Genomic DNA, 17,940 nt, shown 5'->3' on the forward strand with positions numbered 1-17,940 from the left:
TTGGAAATATGGTTTTACAGATACAGATAAGATGAGGGTGAGGATTAGATGAACAAAATTGGGATAAACCCAAAATACATGAATTATCTTAATAAGAAGAGAAGACATGAAAATAGTGGTAAGACAGTCACACATAGGCAATGTCACAAAGTGGAATGATGTATCCACAGCCCAAGCAGTTTGCCAAAGTTTGCCAGTATCCATAAGAAAATAGGATGAGGCAAGAATAGGTTTTTCCTTGACCTTTCAGAGAGACCCTGATCTAACCCCAGTGGTTTTTAACTTTTGTATATGTAAGAACCAGCTCTGGTCCATGAGCTGATGCTTGAAACCACTATCAATTGGGTAGTAATAACTTTTTTGGTAACCAGTGGAAAATTTCTGCAGAGTAGTACCAATCCTTGAACCAGCAATTAAAAAGCCACTGATCTACCCAATACTTTGATTTCTAATTTCTAGCTCCTAGAAATGTGAAAGGCAAATTGTGTGGTTTTGAGCCATCTAGTGTAATAATTTGTTATAGTAGTTCTAGGAAACTAATACAGGAATTTTCAGTAAGTAAGGTATAATTCCCCCATACTCTAAGCTCTCTTAGGGTATGGGGAGAAAAAATAAGAGTATGGATAGAACAAGGACAAGGACTACAAACTGACTCACATTGACAGTGACTTGCCACTGATTAGTATTGAGTAGTTCAGACAATCTTATTTAAATTTTTTTTAATTAAATCACCACTAGATAAACATTTACAAAGTTGTCTGTAATTGGGTTCAGTCATACAGTGTTCCATCACCTGTCCCTTCACCAGTACATTTACCAACCTTTTGCTCACATTGTATTTTAGAAAAATAATCACTATATCATTGTCGTCCCATTGTTCATTGATTTGCTCGAGTGGGTGCCTGTAACGTCTCCATTCATCCTAGCCCTGAGATTTTAGCAGCCTCTCTTTTTTTTTTTTTAAATAAATATTTTATTGAACCACCGTGAAAAAAAGGAAAAAAATACAAAGCTTTCAGGTTTAAGTCACAGTCAAATACTGATTAAACCACCATCCCTTCACCAGTGCACCCGTTCCACCACCAAGAACCCCAATACACCCCCCTCCCACCCACCCCCATCTAAGTAGCTAATGATATTCCCATTATTCTCTCTATATATTGAGTTCATTCCATATTTCCATACAGAACTCACTATTATTGATTGGAAATTTTCCCCAACAATCAGGCCTGCTGAATAGGCATCATCTAATAATTTCCCTTCATTGCTGAGCGTGAAGACTCTGAGTCCGCGCGGCCGCTATCGCGGCTGCACGGTTTTGGGTTTCTAATATTTTAGCTCAGTTCACAGTCAAAATGGATGGCTGCAAGAATCCGCTCTGGTGCCAAAATGGGTTAGGAGACCTCAGGATCACAGTCAATAGGCGCGGAGGGTCTGTTTCTCGTGCCGCTGCTCCCTGTTCATCTCTGGGGGGAAGGCGCGCCGGGAATGCCCCCCCTCCCAGGACCACCTACAGGCTACGTCACTAAAGAAAGTCCTACCTCCTGGTGGAGGGGTCTTAGAGGGTGGCTCTTACCACGTGGCTTTAGCAGCCTCTCTTTACTCATCCTTTCCAATGGTGCCGCATTGGAGGCTCTTTCAGGAATGAGAACCATCATTGTTATTGTTTTTGGCATATCAAATATGCCACAAGGAGCTTGCCAGGATCTGCAGAAAAATAATATGACCAGTAAATATACTTGGTTACCATACAACTTATTTAGCAGCCTACTGTATGTTGTCACTTCATTCAGTTGTTTACTAACTGAACGGATTTGAGTCTGAGCCTTTGTTCAAAGGGTAAAGGGGTGTGCAGAAGGAGAGGACTAAGTCTTGGAACATTTAGTAGACAGAAAATGACAAGCCATGAAGGAGATATGAAAAGCATTAGTCCACAAATAAGAGAAAGTTGTCATGGAAACATGGTAAAATGTTTTTAAGAAAGGAGTATCAAGAGGTCCTGGAAATTTTCAGTGAGTAGAAAAAAACAGCCAGTTTTTTTCTAATACGCTTCTACACTTCAGTGATGAGGGAAACAAGTGGAAGTTGATGTTATTATTAATATAAAGGATAGTCAAGAAGACAAAAAAGGTGGGGGAGGAAAATACTTAGTATGTTGTTGATATTAATATTTACTCTGTCAAAAGTTAATAAAAATTAAAAATAAAAGGTAGAAGTAAGCAGATGATGTCTGAGAATTTATGGATTGAAGGAGGGAATAGTAGAAGTGATTCTTAGGTTCAAAGTGCATATTATTTGATATTAAAATGCATTGTTTATGAACACAAGAAAAAAACAGTGATATCTCTATATCTTGGAGATTTATCTTCCTAGAGTCAACGAAGGGTAAGAAATAGGATAGAAAGAAAAAATTAGAGCCTCATCTATTCCAAAATTAGCAATTAAAAATAACATGAAATCGATCTTAAGGGAAATCAGTCTGATTTGCTGATAAGGATGAATAATGCCAATGTGACTACATTTGAATATGAGTGTCTGAGCACAGTTACTAAGGAGACTGATACCTAACAATAGAATGGTGAGCTGTGACATTGATTTAGGACATAGAAAGGAGCCTTATTTTTCACTGCCATTTAGAAAGAAGCTGATGAAATAGATTCCAAAGATAACATTGAACCTATGTAAGAAAGGCTTAGTTTAACTTTGACCTGCCTATGTATCACTTGTTTTCACTTATTCTGATAGAAAAAGTGCAACACTCTAAGTCTGACCTATTACAGAGGGAACTCTAATGCAGATTCAGAGAATTTCAAGGTGATTATCCCACCCTTGAGTATTCAGAGGAATATAGTTCTACGGTGGTTTCTCATAGCTATGACCCAAAGCTGGCAGATCCTCTAAACTGTCCTAGGAGCCAAATTTCCAGGGTTGCTGACTAGGGACGTGGGAACACTGTGCATCAATACTCAGACTGCTTTCCTTCTGTCCCTCCTACTCTTGGCAAGGCTGAAAAGGAACTTTTTAAATGCACAGACTCTATAGGCTTCCATTGTGGTGGCAAAGAATAACTCTGAGTTCTTTGGAAGACTGAGCTTCCTCTTGCCTCATCTCCTTTATCAGAATAAGTTATGGTATTTGCTTAAAATTTGGCACAATTTTCCTAAACTTTGTTTCTCCAATGACTGTTCTGCATATCCAATGTGTGACCAACAATTCCCATCTTGGCTTCATCTGGATCAACTGAAAATACGTCTATTTTTAAGTTTTTTAATTTTTTAATTTTATTTTCATGAGGTTGTTCACATTTATTGATTACATTCCATATTTCAGCACCAATCCAACCACCATTACACCTTCCCACAAACATTATTTCGAATTTTCCCCCCACCTTTCAAGCCTGCCTGCCAGAGGCAGATGCTAGATACTTTATTTTCTATTGCTTATTATGAATATCATGAGAGGTCACTCGACCGCTTCTGGAACTCTAAAATTATAAAAGATTGTGGTCCAAAGACATCTCTGTAGGGAGCTAATCTATTTTATGATTCATTTGTGAGTCTGGATCAAGGCTGTAATTGCACTGAGGTGGCTCCCAGAGGCAGTTCGTGGGCGTGACAGCCAGGACCCCGAGCAGGTGGGGAGGCGGGAAGGGACAGCCTGGCATCTTCAGTCCCTGCTCCCGCGTACCTGGGTTTTTCTTCTGGAAGTTTGTGGCCACGCGGGGTTCATTTGGAGTGGGCGGAGACCGAAAACCCGCTCCACCTGAGGTACTCTGGTGGAATCCGCTCAGCATGGGGTCCGGAGCGATCTCCGGCGAGCTGCTGTTTTACGGGATTCCTCAAAATTAAGGATTTTTTGTACTCTACCTGCAGCTTCTCTTTATCACCGGAAACCAGTTAGTATGCCAAGAACTCTATATTCTCCTGAAAAGTTCCTATAACACAGATTCAGCACTAACCCTAGAGAAGTCAGGACTGACCCATCATCTTGGAATCCTGTTCTGATAAGCCACCACCAGAAATCCATATCTCAAGGCTCATTTTGGATTTCTGGACTCTTTTCAAAATGTTTCTTCATATGTTCTTAGTTCTGCATAACATTCTATCTCTCTCAATTCTAAAATTTAAGAATTCATAGTCACTCCTAAAATTGTCTGTATTTGCAGCCTGTTCTCTTAAAGTTTCGCTGTAGTCTCATCTAATCAAAATGTAACTTTCTTAAAAAAGCAAACTTCCATATGCCTCAAGCTATATATTTTGTCTCATATTCTATTTCTACACATATTTGCCTCATCATTGCTATTTCTAGATTGATATATCATTTAATACTATCTGAGAGTTCACTCAGACACTAAGTGGCTTAGAGTCACATACTTTTAAAAAATTATCTCTCACAGTTTATGGGGATCAAAAATTGGAAGTAACTTAGATATGAGGTTCCTGTATTAGATGGCTTTTTACCTGAAAATTAATGTAGCAGTTCCATGGTATATAGTTTCCTGAGATACTATTCCCCTTTCCAAGTAATTTTAAGTAGTATTTTTTTTCTCAAAGTTTTCTTTAGATTATTAGTTGGGGTGGCTTATTTTTCCTATTTTCTGACAAGGAGACATTTCTTTTTACCCTGGCAAGATGATTAATTACAGCAGAGATGGTGCACTACTTGTACCTTTCCTTATCAATTCATTGTTTGTGTAAGTGGATTACTTCTCATATTTTGAAATAAATTGACTTATCTCATTCTCGAGTGTTACAAATTTGTGTCATATTTGGTTGTATCATTAGCAATTGGGAAGTCACTAAGTAAGTATTAAATTACAAGATATTTTAATATTATAGTATTTGAAGATCTACTGTATTGGATTAAAAGCACAATTCATTCTTTCTTTCCATCAAATATTTCTCTATTATTCTTGGACTCTACTCCCTCATTTTAGTTTCTTCCAAATGTTGCATACCCAAGGAATTCTGTATTAATTAGTACAAAAGTATTGTCTAGTGGGCCTTGCATACTTCATGGATGTTATTCAGACAGCCCCAACGCTTTGACAATATAGTGATTCTATCTGTTCGTTCCAGTAGGGTGGGAAAATTTTGCAAGAACGCTATGCTATTAAAAGTTGTGGAAGTACTAAATTCAGATATAAACTTATCTACAAGTTAGGTGCAGATCGAAAATATCAACAATTTAAACAAAACAGTGGATTATTTCTGTTTCACTTCAGAGTAGACAGTTGACACTAAACATGTTACCTTGACTACACCATCATCATCATCATCATCATCCCATTGATTGTCAAATTTCTCAAGCGGTCTTAGCAACGTCTTCCTTCGTCTTATCCCTGAGATTTTAGAAACCTCTCTTTACTCGGCCTTCCCAATGATGCAGCATTGGAGGCTCTCTCAGGGTTAGGGGAATGAGACCCAGCTTGTTACTGGCTTTGGCATATGAATTCACCATGGGAAGTTTGTGAGGCTCTCTCACGTGGGCAGGAAATTCTCAGTAGCTTGCCAGTTTCTCCCAGAGGGAGAAGTAGGTTATAAGATATCGGCCTTGCGCTTCTGAGACCTTGCTTTTAAGTCTCTGGATGTTGGCCGTTGATGGGAATACACACACCTGGGTTCCTCTGCCAGTACCTTCATGCATGAGGCCTGTCTGAATGTGTGGAGAGGGGCCTCCAGCATGGCTATAGCTAGGTTCCGGTGGTCTTTGGCCGCTGGGACCTCTGCTCGGGGCAGGGAGGGAATCTTGAGCCCATCCCCTCCGAGGGGCCCCCGGGAAGACAGCCAGGCGCGCCACCTTGACTATAACAATAAAGAAATTGAGATAGAGTTGGTATATGAGATCTATATCCAAAAATATTTCAAGAATTCAGAACCCTCTGCACCTGTCCTCTGCTACTCTTACATATATGACCTTAAATCATATTTCCACCATGGCCATATTCCAAACAGGGGGGATCTGGTGTGGGCTTAAAGAACATGCCCCCTCCCCTTTACTATGTGTGTACCCCATTTCTGCCTAAATCCAGTTCTCCAAAACAGTCTTGTTGATATCTGTGTAGCTGCACAGGAAATTGCGATCTTTAATCTAAACATATTTGTACCCTGCATGTAGTAATGAGTGCTATCTCAGTATAAGAACAACGGGAGAGAGGTAAAGATGAACTCTTCTATTGGTTTGCACTTTTTTTAATCACTTGAATAAAATAGTACAACTCACTTATCTCTAGCTTTTTCTTACCTTTATAATCAGATTATAGCATTTCCCTTTTTAGAACTGAAAAAGAATTAAATGACTTAAAATAACCTTTTCACTTAGCAATAATTGTATCTCAGATCAGCTGTCATCTTCAGTAAAACTGAACCTCTGTTTAAAGTTATCTCGGAAACATAGGAATTAGTTCAGGGTCTCTAGGATCTAAACACACTTTAAGGACTCTGTGAAACCTTATGCAGTGTAAGTGAAACTATGTATATAACATGGTAATTGAGCATGGCCTCTCACATCAGAACAACTGAATTTAAATTTCATCTCTGTCATGTTCTAGATTTGCGACTTAAGCAGTATAGTTCCCCTCTCTTTCTTTGCTTTCCTATCTGAAACATATAGGTAATCCTGTAATAGGTTGTCTTCCTTAGAGAATCATTGTGGGGACTAAAGCTAGATTCTGCATTAAAAAAAAAAAACATAGTACATAATATTAAATGCCAAAATAATACTGATATTTTATTATTTAAATTTGGAGTGAAGGTATTTGTTTTCCATCCGCATATTAGAGTCTGTTATAAATATTGATAAACTGAAAGAAATCACTTTTAAGGAGTTTTCTTACTTTCAGATTTTTACATATATTTTACTTTACTTCTTAATAACTTTTAGATGTTTATTTTGATAAATATTAAACTATTTTCCAGGCTTTAAAACACATAAAAACCTATATAATTAATAATTCTACATGAGGGATTTCAGTATCAGTGATGGCAAAAGTAAGCCTGTAGGAGTCTGGGACAGAGGTATATGAGACGTAGCAGTTTTCTTTGTTTTTACTTAAACCATAAATTCTATTGAACTGAAATGACCTACAGTTGAAAATATTACTATCTCTAGGATGATGAACAAGAAGAGCCTATACCGCTGCTCTTTTTATAAAATGTTAGCATGATGACTGGGAACAAAAGTACTTTGAAATTATTAGGAATTAATTAATATCATATATAATAAATTAAAAATGATATATTTGCTGATTATTATTTTCAGAAAATTAGTCAGCAGCAAATTGTACATTTTATTGTTTCTTATCTGTTAAGGTTACACTGAGCATGAAAATTTTTTCCATTTTAAATTGCTTTTCTGAATTTTAAAGGAATTATTTTGGCAAATTGATTGTTATCAGACTTAGGGCTTAAACACAAAACAGCTGTTGTTGAGAAAATGTTATTTTCATAACATTAATATGGTTTTGGTTAACAGTTTGGAATGAACTGTTAAACATTACCACTTCCATATTTAACTACTGTTTGATTCTCTCATTGACTAATTTGTTTTCTCAATAGATTATTTACTTTATCTCAAAGAGGAAGAACTTTATTGAAGCAACCCATGTTTTTCCCCATTTGCAGACTGTGTCCAAGAAAAGTGGGGATTTCCGATGTGCCACTACTTAAAGGAAGAGAAATGGTGCTGTGGTCGCAATGCCAGAATGTCAGCATGTTTGGTATGATTATATTTTATTCCGGACTAAGAACTTTATCCAAATATTGCAGCTTATTATTTTTGGCTAGTTCCATGTATTAAATGCCAAGTTTTACAGAGCATTACCATTAATGATTTTGTGTATTTTATATCATCAGAAAAAAAATGACTTGCCTTCCAATAATTATCCAATCAACATGCAATTTGGTAACAATTTAGAGTTGTGCTATAGTAAAGAATTTTAACTGCTAAATTTTAGATATAATTGCATTAATTATTAGGTTATACCAACTACCAAGTATTAAATATATGTTCATATATTAAATATGTTCAGTGCTTTGTCTACAGCTTTTTTTTTCTTTTTTGGGTCACACCCGGCAATGCACAGGGGTTACTTCTGGCTCTGCACTCAGGAATCATCCCTGGTGGTGCTCAGGGGCCCATATGGGGTGCTGGGAATCAAACCCAGGTCGGCCGCGTGCAAGGCAAACGCCCTACCCGCTGTGCTATCGCTCCAGCCCCTGTCTACAGCTTTTTTGTGTTTTATATTTATTTGTAGCACATCATTTAGCCACTAATTTTATATGAAATGGGGAAAATGTTATTAAGCTGCTTGAAATATGAACTAATTGTTCAGTTCAATGAGATATTTATTTTGCCTGATTTGTCTAATGTCCTTAGACCTAGAATGCTTTAGCCCATGCCCTTCTTTGTCATCAGAAATTTAAAATATGTGTAGACCAATACCCCCAGTGAACGTAGATGCAGAAGTCTTCTCAAGATCTTAGTGAATCAAATTCAGTAATGCATTAAATATAGTATCATTAAATGATAGCATCATTATCATTTTGTGGAACTTACTAAGGATGCAAGTGTTTTATTCCAAGAATTCCATATAAACAAATCAGTTCATGTAACATATCACCTCAATAAAAGAATTGATGAAAATAATATTTGATCATGCCATCAGATTCAGAAAAAGTTTTTGACAATATTAACATCTATTTATGATAAACACTCTCTGAAAAGTACAAAGTGTATATATAACAAACACAGTTAGTATCATATTCAGTGATTTTTAAAAAAGTGTACAAGATCAGGTACAAGACAAACATGTCCATTGTCATCATTACTATTGAACAGAGTTCACTATAATTTACCATAGGCATCACATTCCTAGTTATTAAATTATAGATCTATTATAACCAAAACAGTGTGGTACTAGAATAAAAGTAGACATACCCGTGGTATAGAAACTCAAGTCACAGGGGTATGGTGCCACCAGCAGATCAACCTGTACCTGTGGGGCGATGTATCAGCAGCCTGATGATGTTTTCAGACTTCCTGATACCCCAAAATTGCCGCTGTATTTTTGACCGGACCCCAACAACTAGGGGTCAAGTTTACCAAGAAATTAAACTGACAAAAGTAAAATCATATATAGAATATGGAAATACTAGTTTTTTAGATTTTGAAATGATATAATGATGTAATTAACAAATTAATTCATTCACCTGTCATTACACAAAGAATTCACTATGTGTTAAGCTGTCACTACACTTCATAAACTCTAATATACTCCAAGATTAACAACAACAAAAAAAGAATCTCTGAACTGAGCGGCTTGCTGCAAGATTTCTCCAGACCCTGATTATCTAAAATTTCAAAATTCCCGGAGCACGCGGCCACTCTCATGACATCATATGCTACTCATAACAAGCAATACAAAAGAGAGTATGGGGGAGATTGTCTGCCATAGATGCAGGGGAAGGGTGGAATCGGGGGCTACTGGAGATCTTGAGGGTGGAAGATATGCACTGGTGGAGGGTTGGGTGATCGATCATGTATGACTGAAACTCAAACATGAAAGCTTTGTGACTGTAACTCACAGTGATTAAAAATAATAATAATAAAAGTAATTTAAAAAGTGAAACTTAAGCCATGGCAGTTAGGGAAGAAAAATGAAATAACAGGATCGCAAAAAAATTTTTAAGTTGTCACTATTTGAAGATAATAAAATAATATACTTTTAAAAACCCAAATATTCCAGTATAAAAGTATCCCTCCTCCAAAATTTAATAAACTAACAGGCTACAAAATTGACATAGAAAAGCATGGTATATGTTTTTATACAAACAACAATGTAGAAAATAAATGAATATAAAATAAAATCCCATGTACAATTAATTGCTTTTAAAAATATCAAACATCTGGAATTAACAAAGGAGGTAGTTACTTATATGTCAAAATCTTTAGGTCACTAATTGAAATAAATAGAAGATCCAAGGAAATGGGAGAAATAATTTTGTTTATAGATTGGAAGAAATAGAAGCATTAAAATATCTGGGCTACCCTACTATTTTATATATAGTTTTAGATTTTATATATAGTTGAATTATACAGATTCAACTCAATATCTATCAAAAAATTTAGTGGCAGTCTTAAAGAAAATACAAGAAATATTATTAAAATATTATTAAAATGTGTATGGAACCACAAAATTCCCCAACTAGCCAAAGAAATTCTAAGAAAAAAAATTTATGGGAAGCATTACATTTCCTGACTTCATAATATAAAGCCATAGTAACTATAGTGTGATACTGGAATAAAAGCAGATACTCAGATCAATGGAACAGAAATGAGAGCCTGAAAATAAGCCCTAAAGATAAATGGTCAGTTAAATTATGGCCAATGAGCCAGGAGTTTAAAATGAAGAAAGTAAAGTCTGTTCAATTAATGGAGTTGAATTGGGTAAAACTAGACCACCAGCTCACACTGTGCAAAAGGGTTAATTCAAAAGTGATTGAAAACTTAGGTTTTAGAGCCAAATCCTAAAATACATAGAATACATAGGCACAATACTTCATGATATTGCTTTCATTAATATCTTTGATGATTCCACTTCATTGGCAAGGAAACGAAAAAAGCAAAAATAAATAGGTTTTCATCAAACAGAAAAGCTTCTGCACTGCAAATGAAACTATCACTAAAATCAGACAACTTCCTGCTGACTGGAAGAAAATATTCACTCACTATAATCCATCCAATAAAGGACTGTAGCACTGTAGCACTGTCATCCCGTTGTTCATCGATTTGCTTGAGTGGGCACCAGTAACATCTCCGTTGTGAGACTTATTACTGTTTTTGGCATATTGAATACACCGGGGTAGCTTGCCAGGCTCTGCCCTTCAGGCAGGATACTCTCGGTAGTTTGCAGGACTCTCCAAGAGGGACAAAGGAATTGCACCCGGTCAGCCTCGTGCAAGGCAAACACCCTACCTGCTGGCTGTACTATTGCTCACTAATGTTCAGTATTTAAAAAAACACAAGCTCAACAACAACAAAATAATCACCCCATTCAAAATGTGGGAAGAGCTCTATACACTTTTCCAAAGCAGACACAACAGATGGTCAGCAGGCACATGAAAAAATGTTCATCATCCCTGGATATAAGAAAAAAATGGATATAAAAGTGAGAGTAAGAAATCACCTCATATGAGTGAGACAGACCTGTATCTAGAAGGTCAAAACAACCAATTTGGGCAGGTTAGCAGGCAGATGTAAAGAAAGGGAACCTCATTCATTGTTGGTGGAAATGTCATATGGACCAGAAAAACAACATGGAGATTCCTTTAAGGGGAAGAGAAAAGACGAGAGAGCTACCACATGATCCCGTGAGACCCCTGGTTGTCTATTCAAGAAACATAAAAATAGGGCTAAAGAAAGAGCTCAAAGGGCTGAAGCAAGTGCTTTATCTGCAGGAACCTCAAGTTTGTTACAAACCACCACATAGTCACCTGAGCCAGATTTGAGCCAGGAGCATTCCCTGAGCACCACTAGTGTAGCCCAAACCCCAAAAGAGAAAACAAAATTATTTACCCCCCTAAAAAAAAAAACACATAAACTTACTAATTCAAAAAATATATATCCACAACCTATATTTCTTGTGGTACTGTTTTCAGTAACAAGATATGGAAATAACCCAGGTGCTCAATGAGAGAATAAAGTGTGGTATATATACACCGTGGAATAGCACTTAGCTATAAGAGAAAATTGAATCTTGCCTTTTACTTCAACACAGATATAATTGGAGGTCATCATGCTAAGCAAAATAATTCAGAAGTAGAAAGGGAAATACAGGATGGAGTTAGTCATAGGTGATGTACAAAGAAATAAATGGAATAGTAATTATGCAATAGAAATAAACCTTTAGGATCTGACTATGGAAGATTTGACAGGAGAGGTCTGAAAGGGTCGTATGTACTGTGATGGAGGGTTATCAATATTATGGTGATGGGTACGACATGGTAACTTTATACCCTTCAAACATAAATATTTGCACTCTGTAAGCCAGTCTTAGAAAAAAATTGTTTTAAAGAATGGAAATATATATTAAACTAATTTTTAAAAAATTAATCATTTCTATCCCATGATAGAAATTCAAGTATCATTCCTCCTTGAGCAGTCTCACAAATTATTTTTAAATAATTATAGCCATAATTGAAAATAACCCAGTCCTTACCTTTAAAATAAAACAGAGGGGCTGGAGAGATAGCACAGCGGGTAGGGCGTTTGCCTTGCACATGGCCGACCCGGGTTCAAATCCCAGCATCCCATATGGTCCCCTGAGCATGCCCAGGGGTAATTCCTGAGTGCAAAGCCAGGAGTAACCCCTGTGCATCGCCAGGTGTGACCCAAAAAGCAAAAAAATAAAATAAAATAAAATAAAACAGAACAACATGTAGGTGATGAAATAGAGTCAGACTGCATAACATTGATGTACTTAAGCATGCAACATCAAACTACAGTTTCCCCAGATTTCTCTTGTTGAGTTCTGTCATCGCCATCCTAATGTCTTACCAGCAGCAGCGGCCTCTGAGTCTTGCACTTGCTGGGTCTTTTGATAGCACTTGTCCTTGTGCTTGACTTAATCTTGCATTGTTTCATCATAGTCTCTTTGATTAAAAATCTGTATATGATGTTGTCAGTAACAGTCTGTGTCAGTTTATTCATCTGGAAACAAAATCAAAAGAGATTAATAATGTGATAAAGGTAGAAAATCTGTTATATTCCGCTATTCACAGAAAATAGAAAAATCAGTGAGAAGCGTCCCATTTCTTCATAGATATGATCTTGAGCAACAAGAACAAAGTGATGGAAATTGGTAACGGATCTGCTTTCTTGTAAAGAGCAGCCCAAAATGTGAGCAGGGCCCTGGCAGATATGGAGAAATGTGTAATAGTGTAGGATGAAGACCAGAGACAGAGGTATATCTTTCTTAATACAATGGAATGTTACAATGAAAGTAAAAAAATAAAGTGTTTGCAATGTTAAAAAATTGCAGTGTTGGGGCTGGAGTGATAGCACAGCGGTAGGGTGTTTGCCTTGAACACGGTCTACCAGGGTTCTAGTCCCAGCATCCCATATGGTCCCCTGAGCACCGCCAGCGATAATTCCTGAGTGCAGAGCCAGGAGTATTCCCTGTGCATCGCTGGGTGTGACCCAAAAAGAAAAAAAATTGCAGTGTTCCAACTATGGTGCCAAATTTATTGCTAACTCTATGTTCATGGGCTGGAGCGATAGCACAGTGGGTAGGGCGTTTGCCTTGCATGAGGCCAACCCGAGTTTGGTTCCTCTGCCTCTCTCAGAGAACCCAGCAAGCTACCTTCTCACCTGCATGGCAGAGCCTGGCAAGCTACCTGTGACGTATTCGATATGCCAAAAACAGTAACAAGTCTCACAATGGAGATGTTACTGGTGCCCGCTTGAGCAAATCGATGAGCAATGGGATGACGGTGATACAGTGATACAATATGATGTTCACATGACAGCAAAATTGCCGAATGTTTTTTCTTAGAACATAATACTGTTATGTTAAACAAAAAACATAATAAACATAATAATTAAATCTTGCATGGCAGTAATGCGTCTAATGTCCAAGCTCCTATGATAATTTGATATTTCTGAAGGCTGCTAATTTTATGCAGGGTAAGAGCTATATGAAAAGTGTTGTGAAAGTTTTCAAGAATCTAGGTCATATATCCTAATGGTATATGAATCTATTTTGCTGAAATAATATGTGCTCAGTCTTGTTAGAATATTAAGTTATTTTTGCGATAACTAGTTTGGTTATTTTTGCAATATCTTGGTTCCAGAAAAGCTAGCTGCCAGGCTTATAGCCCAGAACAAGAAATGGAAATAGCTGTAAGGGAACCTGACTAGCCTAAGAGAAAAGACCGAAAGATATTGACATCAGGGACTTCACAAAGAAAGAGAAGCTCTCACCTGTATGGTGAGGCCCTCCGTTAATGTATTTGTACACGAGCACAATGCTTCAAAGCAGGAATATGTTGTTCCCACTTTAATTATCAGTATGTAGCCCAGAATCCTCATGAAAATCACTGTGGAAGAACAGAGGTTAGATAAGTAATGCAAAAACTTGGAGGAAATAATTGTTTTACAGAGTACATCCACAAAACAAATATATTAAACTTAAAAAAAAAAACAAAACTAAAAGCAGAGTTGTTGAGAAGTAAATTCCGAAGTAGAGACTGTATAGACCTTTCTGTATTTAAGAACTTACCCTAAGCAAAATTCACTCTCCATGAAGTACCCCTCTCCTTAGTCCCTTCTCGTTTCTGCCCACATTGACTTTTTTAGTGTTAGAGTGATCTTGTAAAGTTTAGGAAATTCTTCTATAGCACATTTTATTTTATCACCTTTGCTCTGCAACTGACCTTTCCACAAATATTTAAAGATTAAGGGGGTTTAAAAAAAATTAAATAAATCTTACCTTTCTGGTAATTTTTTTAAAAAAAATTGTTAAAGATACTAACCAAAAATAAAATTTCAGTTAGATTAGCACAATCTTGTCAGCATTCTTTATTTCTGATAAAACTGAAAATAGATTAGTATGAAACAACTGCTTAATGTCTTTCCAAGTATTAATTGGCATGAAATTTTTTATCCTCTTCCTGATTCTTTTTATTACATAATCAAAATTTATTATTTATACTTCTAAAATAATAATTTAGCAACACATACCAAAAAGTATTGCATAAGATACTTGTGTTGACAACATGTAATTTGTTATTAAAACTCTGTTTCTTTACTTAGTTCAGCATTTTACCAAAAGTCATAACAAGTCTAATCTAAAATTAGCACAGTCTGAACTAGATAAGTAAACTTGTTTTTTTCAAAAAAAAAAAAATCTGTTCTGGACCTGTTACTATTTCATTTAATACAAACATTGCATATAACTATCTCCTGCATTCTTCATACACTGTTCTATCAGTGCTTTCCAAGGTAGACACTGGAGCACTAGAGCATTGGAACCATCCAGGAGGTCAGTAATAGCCTCAGATATAGTAGGGGAGAACTTTTCTGTCAGTTCATTTGAAAAAAATTTCTAGTTGGGTGGTGGGTGATTTTTTCTGAAAGGGGGACGGGGGTGGCTTAGACTTAAAATAAGTTTGGATACCTTTGTGATGTTCAGTAAAGGAATTCTTCATGTCAGTGAGAAAATTACCATTTCTTCTTCCAGTAATTTGTGTGCAGCAAATCTTCCTACAGTGAGTTCTCTACATCTACATAGAGCAGAGGAAGGGACATAAATAGAGTTCCAAGAGCAGATTTTTGGTCTCTGTTCAGCTGCTAATGATCTGTGCAGCTTGATGCAAATTTGCCTTATCAATCACCTATGCCTTTGTGAAAATTGCACTTTTATTAGGCAGTGTGTCAATTATCCTTTAACATATAATTAAAACATGTGATACAGCGATATCCAAAAAGTTTTATTTATCAAGATAAAGAGATCTGAAAAAATGCAGGTATTTAAAATTTGAATTGGAGCTATTTATAGATCTTTATTTGAGATATCATTCAATTAGCATTTCAAAAATAGGATTTAAGTTAAAGTAGTTTAATCTTAGTTGTAAGCTATTACAAGTGTGGAAAGAATAAGTTCTGAAAAATGAAAGTTTCAGAGGTACTTTTTTTTGGCTTTTTGGGTCACACCTGGTGATGCACAGGGGTTACTCCTAGCTCTGCACTCAGGAATTATCCCTGGCGGTGCTCAGGGGACCATATGGGATGCTGGGAATCGAACCTGGGTTGGCCACGTGCAAGGCAAATGCCCTACCCGCTGTGCTATTTCTCCAGCCCCTTCAGAGGTACTTTTCAAAAAAAAATTTTTATTGAATCACCATGTGGAAAGTTACAAAGTTTTCAGGCTCTTAAGTCTCAGTTATATAATGCTCAAACACCCATCCCTTCACCAGTGCACATATTCCACCACCAGGAACCCCACCATTCCTCCCCTCCCACCCTGCCTCCCACCCCCCACCTGTGTAGCTGATAAATTTCACCTTACTTTTCTCTTTACTTTGATTACATTCAGTATTTCAACAAAAAACTCACTATTATTGTTTGGAGTTTCCCCACCCCCCCTAAAGTCAGACCTGTTGAGAAGGAAGCATTAGATTATTTGTTTTCCATTACTGACAATGAAGAGATATGAGGACTCAATAGCGGCCACACAATTTTGGATTTCTGTATTTTAGTTACTAAGTCCAGGAAAATTTCTGCCAGAAGTTGCATCACTACAAGCTCGTACCTCCCTTTTATGGTCGTCATAAAATGGCGGCCGTGGCTCAGTTCACAGTCTAGAGACATTTCTGCAAGAAGCTGCTGGTGCCCAAAGTAGTTTAGCTGGCCTCCAGGGCCATGGTCGTGCAGCAGCGGAGAGGCCACACACATACGGGGTTACATCTCGGTGGAGGGAGGCCCAGAGGTACTTTGAAATGAAACTTTCAAATGAAAGTTTCAGTTGAAAGTTTCATATAAAAGTTTCAGAAATACAAGTCTGTACCCGTACATAAGTTAGAACAAATGTATATTATTCATGTTATTTTGAGTGCATACTAGAATTGTTAGAAAATACTTGTTAATATATTTTGAATCTTAAGTAAATATAAATTTATATTTATATTAAATTTATAAAATATCAATTAAATTTATAAAATATCAATTCAGCTACATATGTATGAAACAGTAAAAATGTATATTGCTTCTTCTTCTGCCTAACCCTTGATACTTATATTAAAATTTGATTAGAGTTTGCCGGCTGTGCAATCTAAAAACATACATACTTTAATTGAATATTTTGTTCATTTTGTAGGTAAAAAATGAATATGTATATTTATAAAAATTTGAAAAAAATATGTTGACATTTACCATAAAGCATATTATGCATAATTTTAGCCCTAGACTTGGTTGATTTTCTAAAAGTGAGCTGAGTATTTTATTTCCTCTCTTTGCTGTTTTCTAATCCTTATAAATTTCAAGGAGTGTATACAATTGAGGTGTGCATGTGTGTGACATGGCATGCATTCAATACAGATCACCACTAAATTATGCAAGTTGACATGCCATAATGATATTAACACATTTATGTGTATAAACTTACGTGTTATCACTTAATTAATCTTTTTAAGTGTCACTTTTACAAGCTATTCTACAGTGTGTTTATAATTCTTACAAGATAAGACTAAATATGTCAGCAGATTTTGTCTTGTTTTTTTTCTCCTTAAAGGCATTGGAGCGGGTTGCTGTTGGCCAGGGGGTAAGTAAGAGCGTTTACTCTGACCCGACTGATGAACATGACAGTTTTCTCTCAAGTACTTTTCATTCTTGACCTGATAATGAACTTAAAACCTGATGGGATTTAATAAACATCATCTCAGTTTGTTACATTTTCATACTCAAATATATGTTTTATATGTTTACTTAAATTAAAAATGAACAGTGTAAAGAGCTTTTTAAGAAAAGAAAAAGAGAAGAGAATGAGCTTTGAGAATAACCTTTCATATTATTTATTCTCTTACTGTCATGCCCCATTTCATTGCTTCATATTAAACGGTCTAGAAACACTTCTAAAGAATCCCTTTGCTAACTAGGAGACTTTTAGTTCCAGTGAACATAAACAATGCATGGCTTTCGATTTATTTCTTATCTTTAGTCCAAAATACGTATTGTGATTGGTTATTATTTATTTTATAACTATTTTTTAATATCATGATTAGTCATTAGTTGCAACAGCCAAATAAGTTTGCACCATATGCGCAGAAGTTAAATGTATCTCCAAAGTATCCATCTAATTACCTACTCTCCTCCTGTGATTCTTTTAACATACTAGGAAATTTTTAAGTTTTTTTAAATAGTCCTTTAACCATTTTTCATAAGATT

The 17,940-nt window shown here is 36.2% G+C and overlaps 1 protein-coding gene across 2 annotated transcripts in view; it reads left to right on the forward strand.

Annotated features, from left to right (window-relative positions):
* METTL25 (methyltransferase like 25) overlaps positions 1–17,940 on the forward strand; it is a 103,606-nt gene that overhangs the window by 50,555 nt on the left and 35,111 nt on the right. For both annotated transcript variants that reach the window (XM_004602822.2, XM_055118559.1), the window contains 2 exons: positions 7,623–7,717; positions 17,288–17,317. In XM_004602822.2, coding sequence (XP_004602879.2) covers positions 7,623–7,717; positions 17,288–17,317 — 125 coding nt within the window. The remainder of the gene's footprint in view (positions 1–7,622; positions 7,718–17,287; positions 17,318–17,940) is intronic.

Source organism: Sorex araneus, chromosome 10, assembly GCF_027595985.1.
Source record: "Sorex araneus isolate mSorAra2 chromosome 10, mSorAra2.pri, whole genome shotgun sequence".
In the NCBI taxonomy this organism is placed as follows: Eukaryota; Metazoa; Chordata; class Mammalia; order Eulipotyphla; family Soricidae; genus Sorex; species Sorex araneus.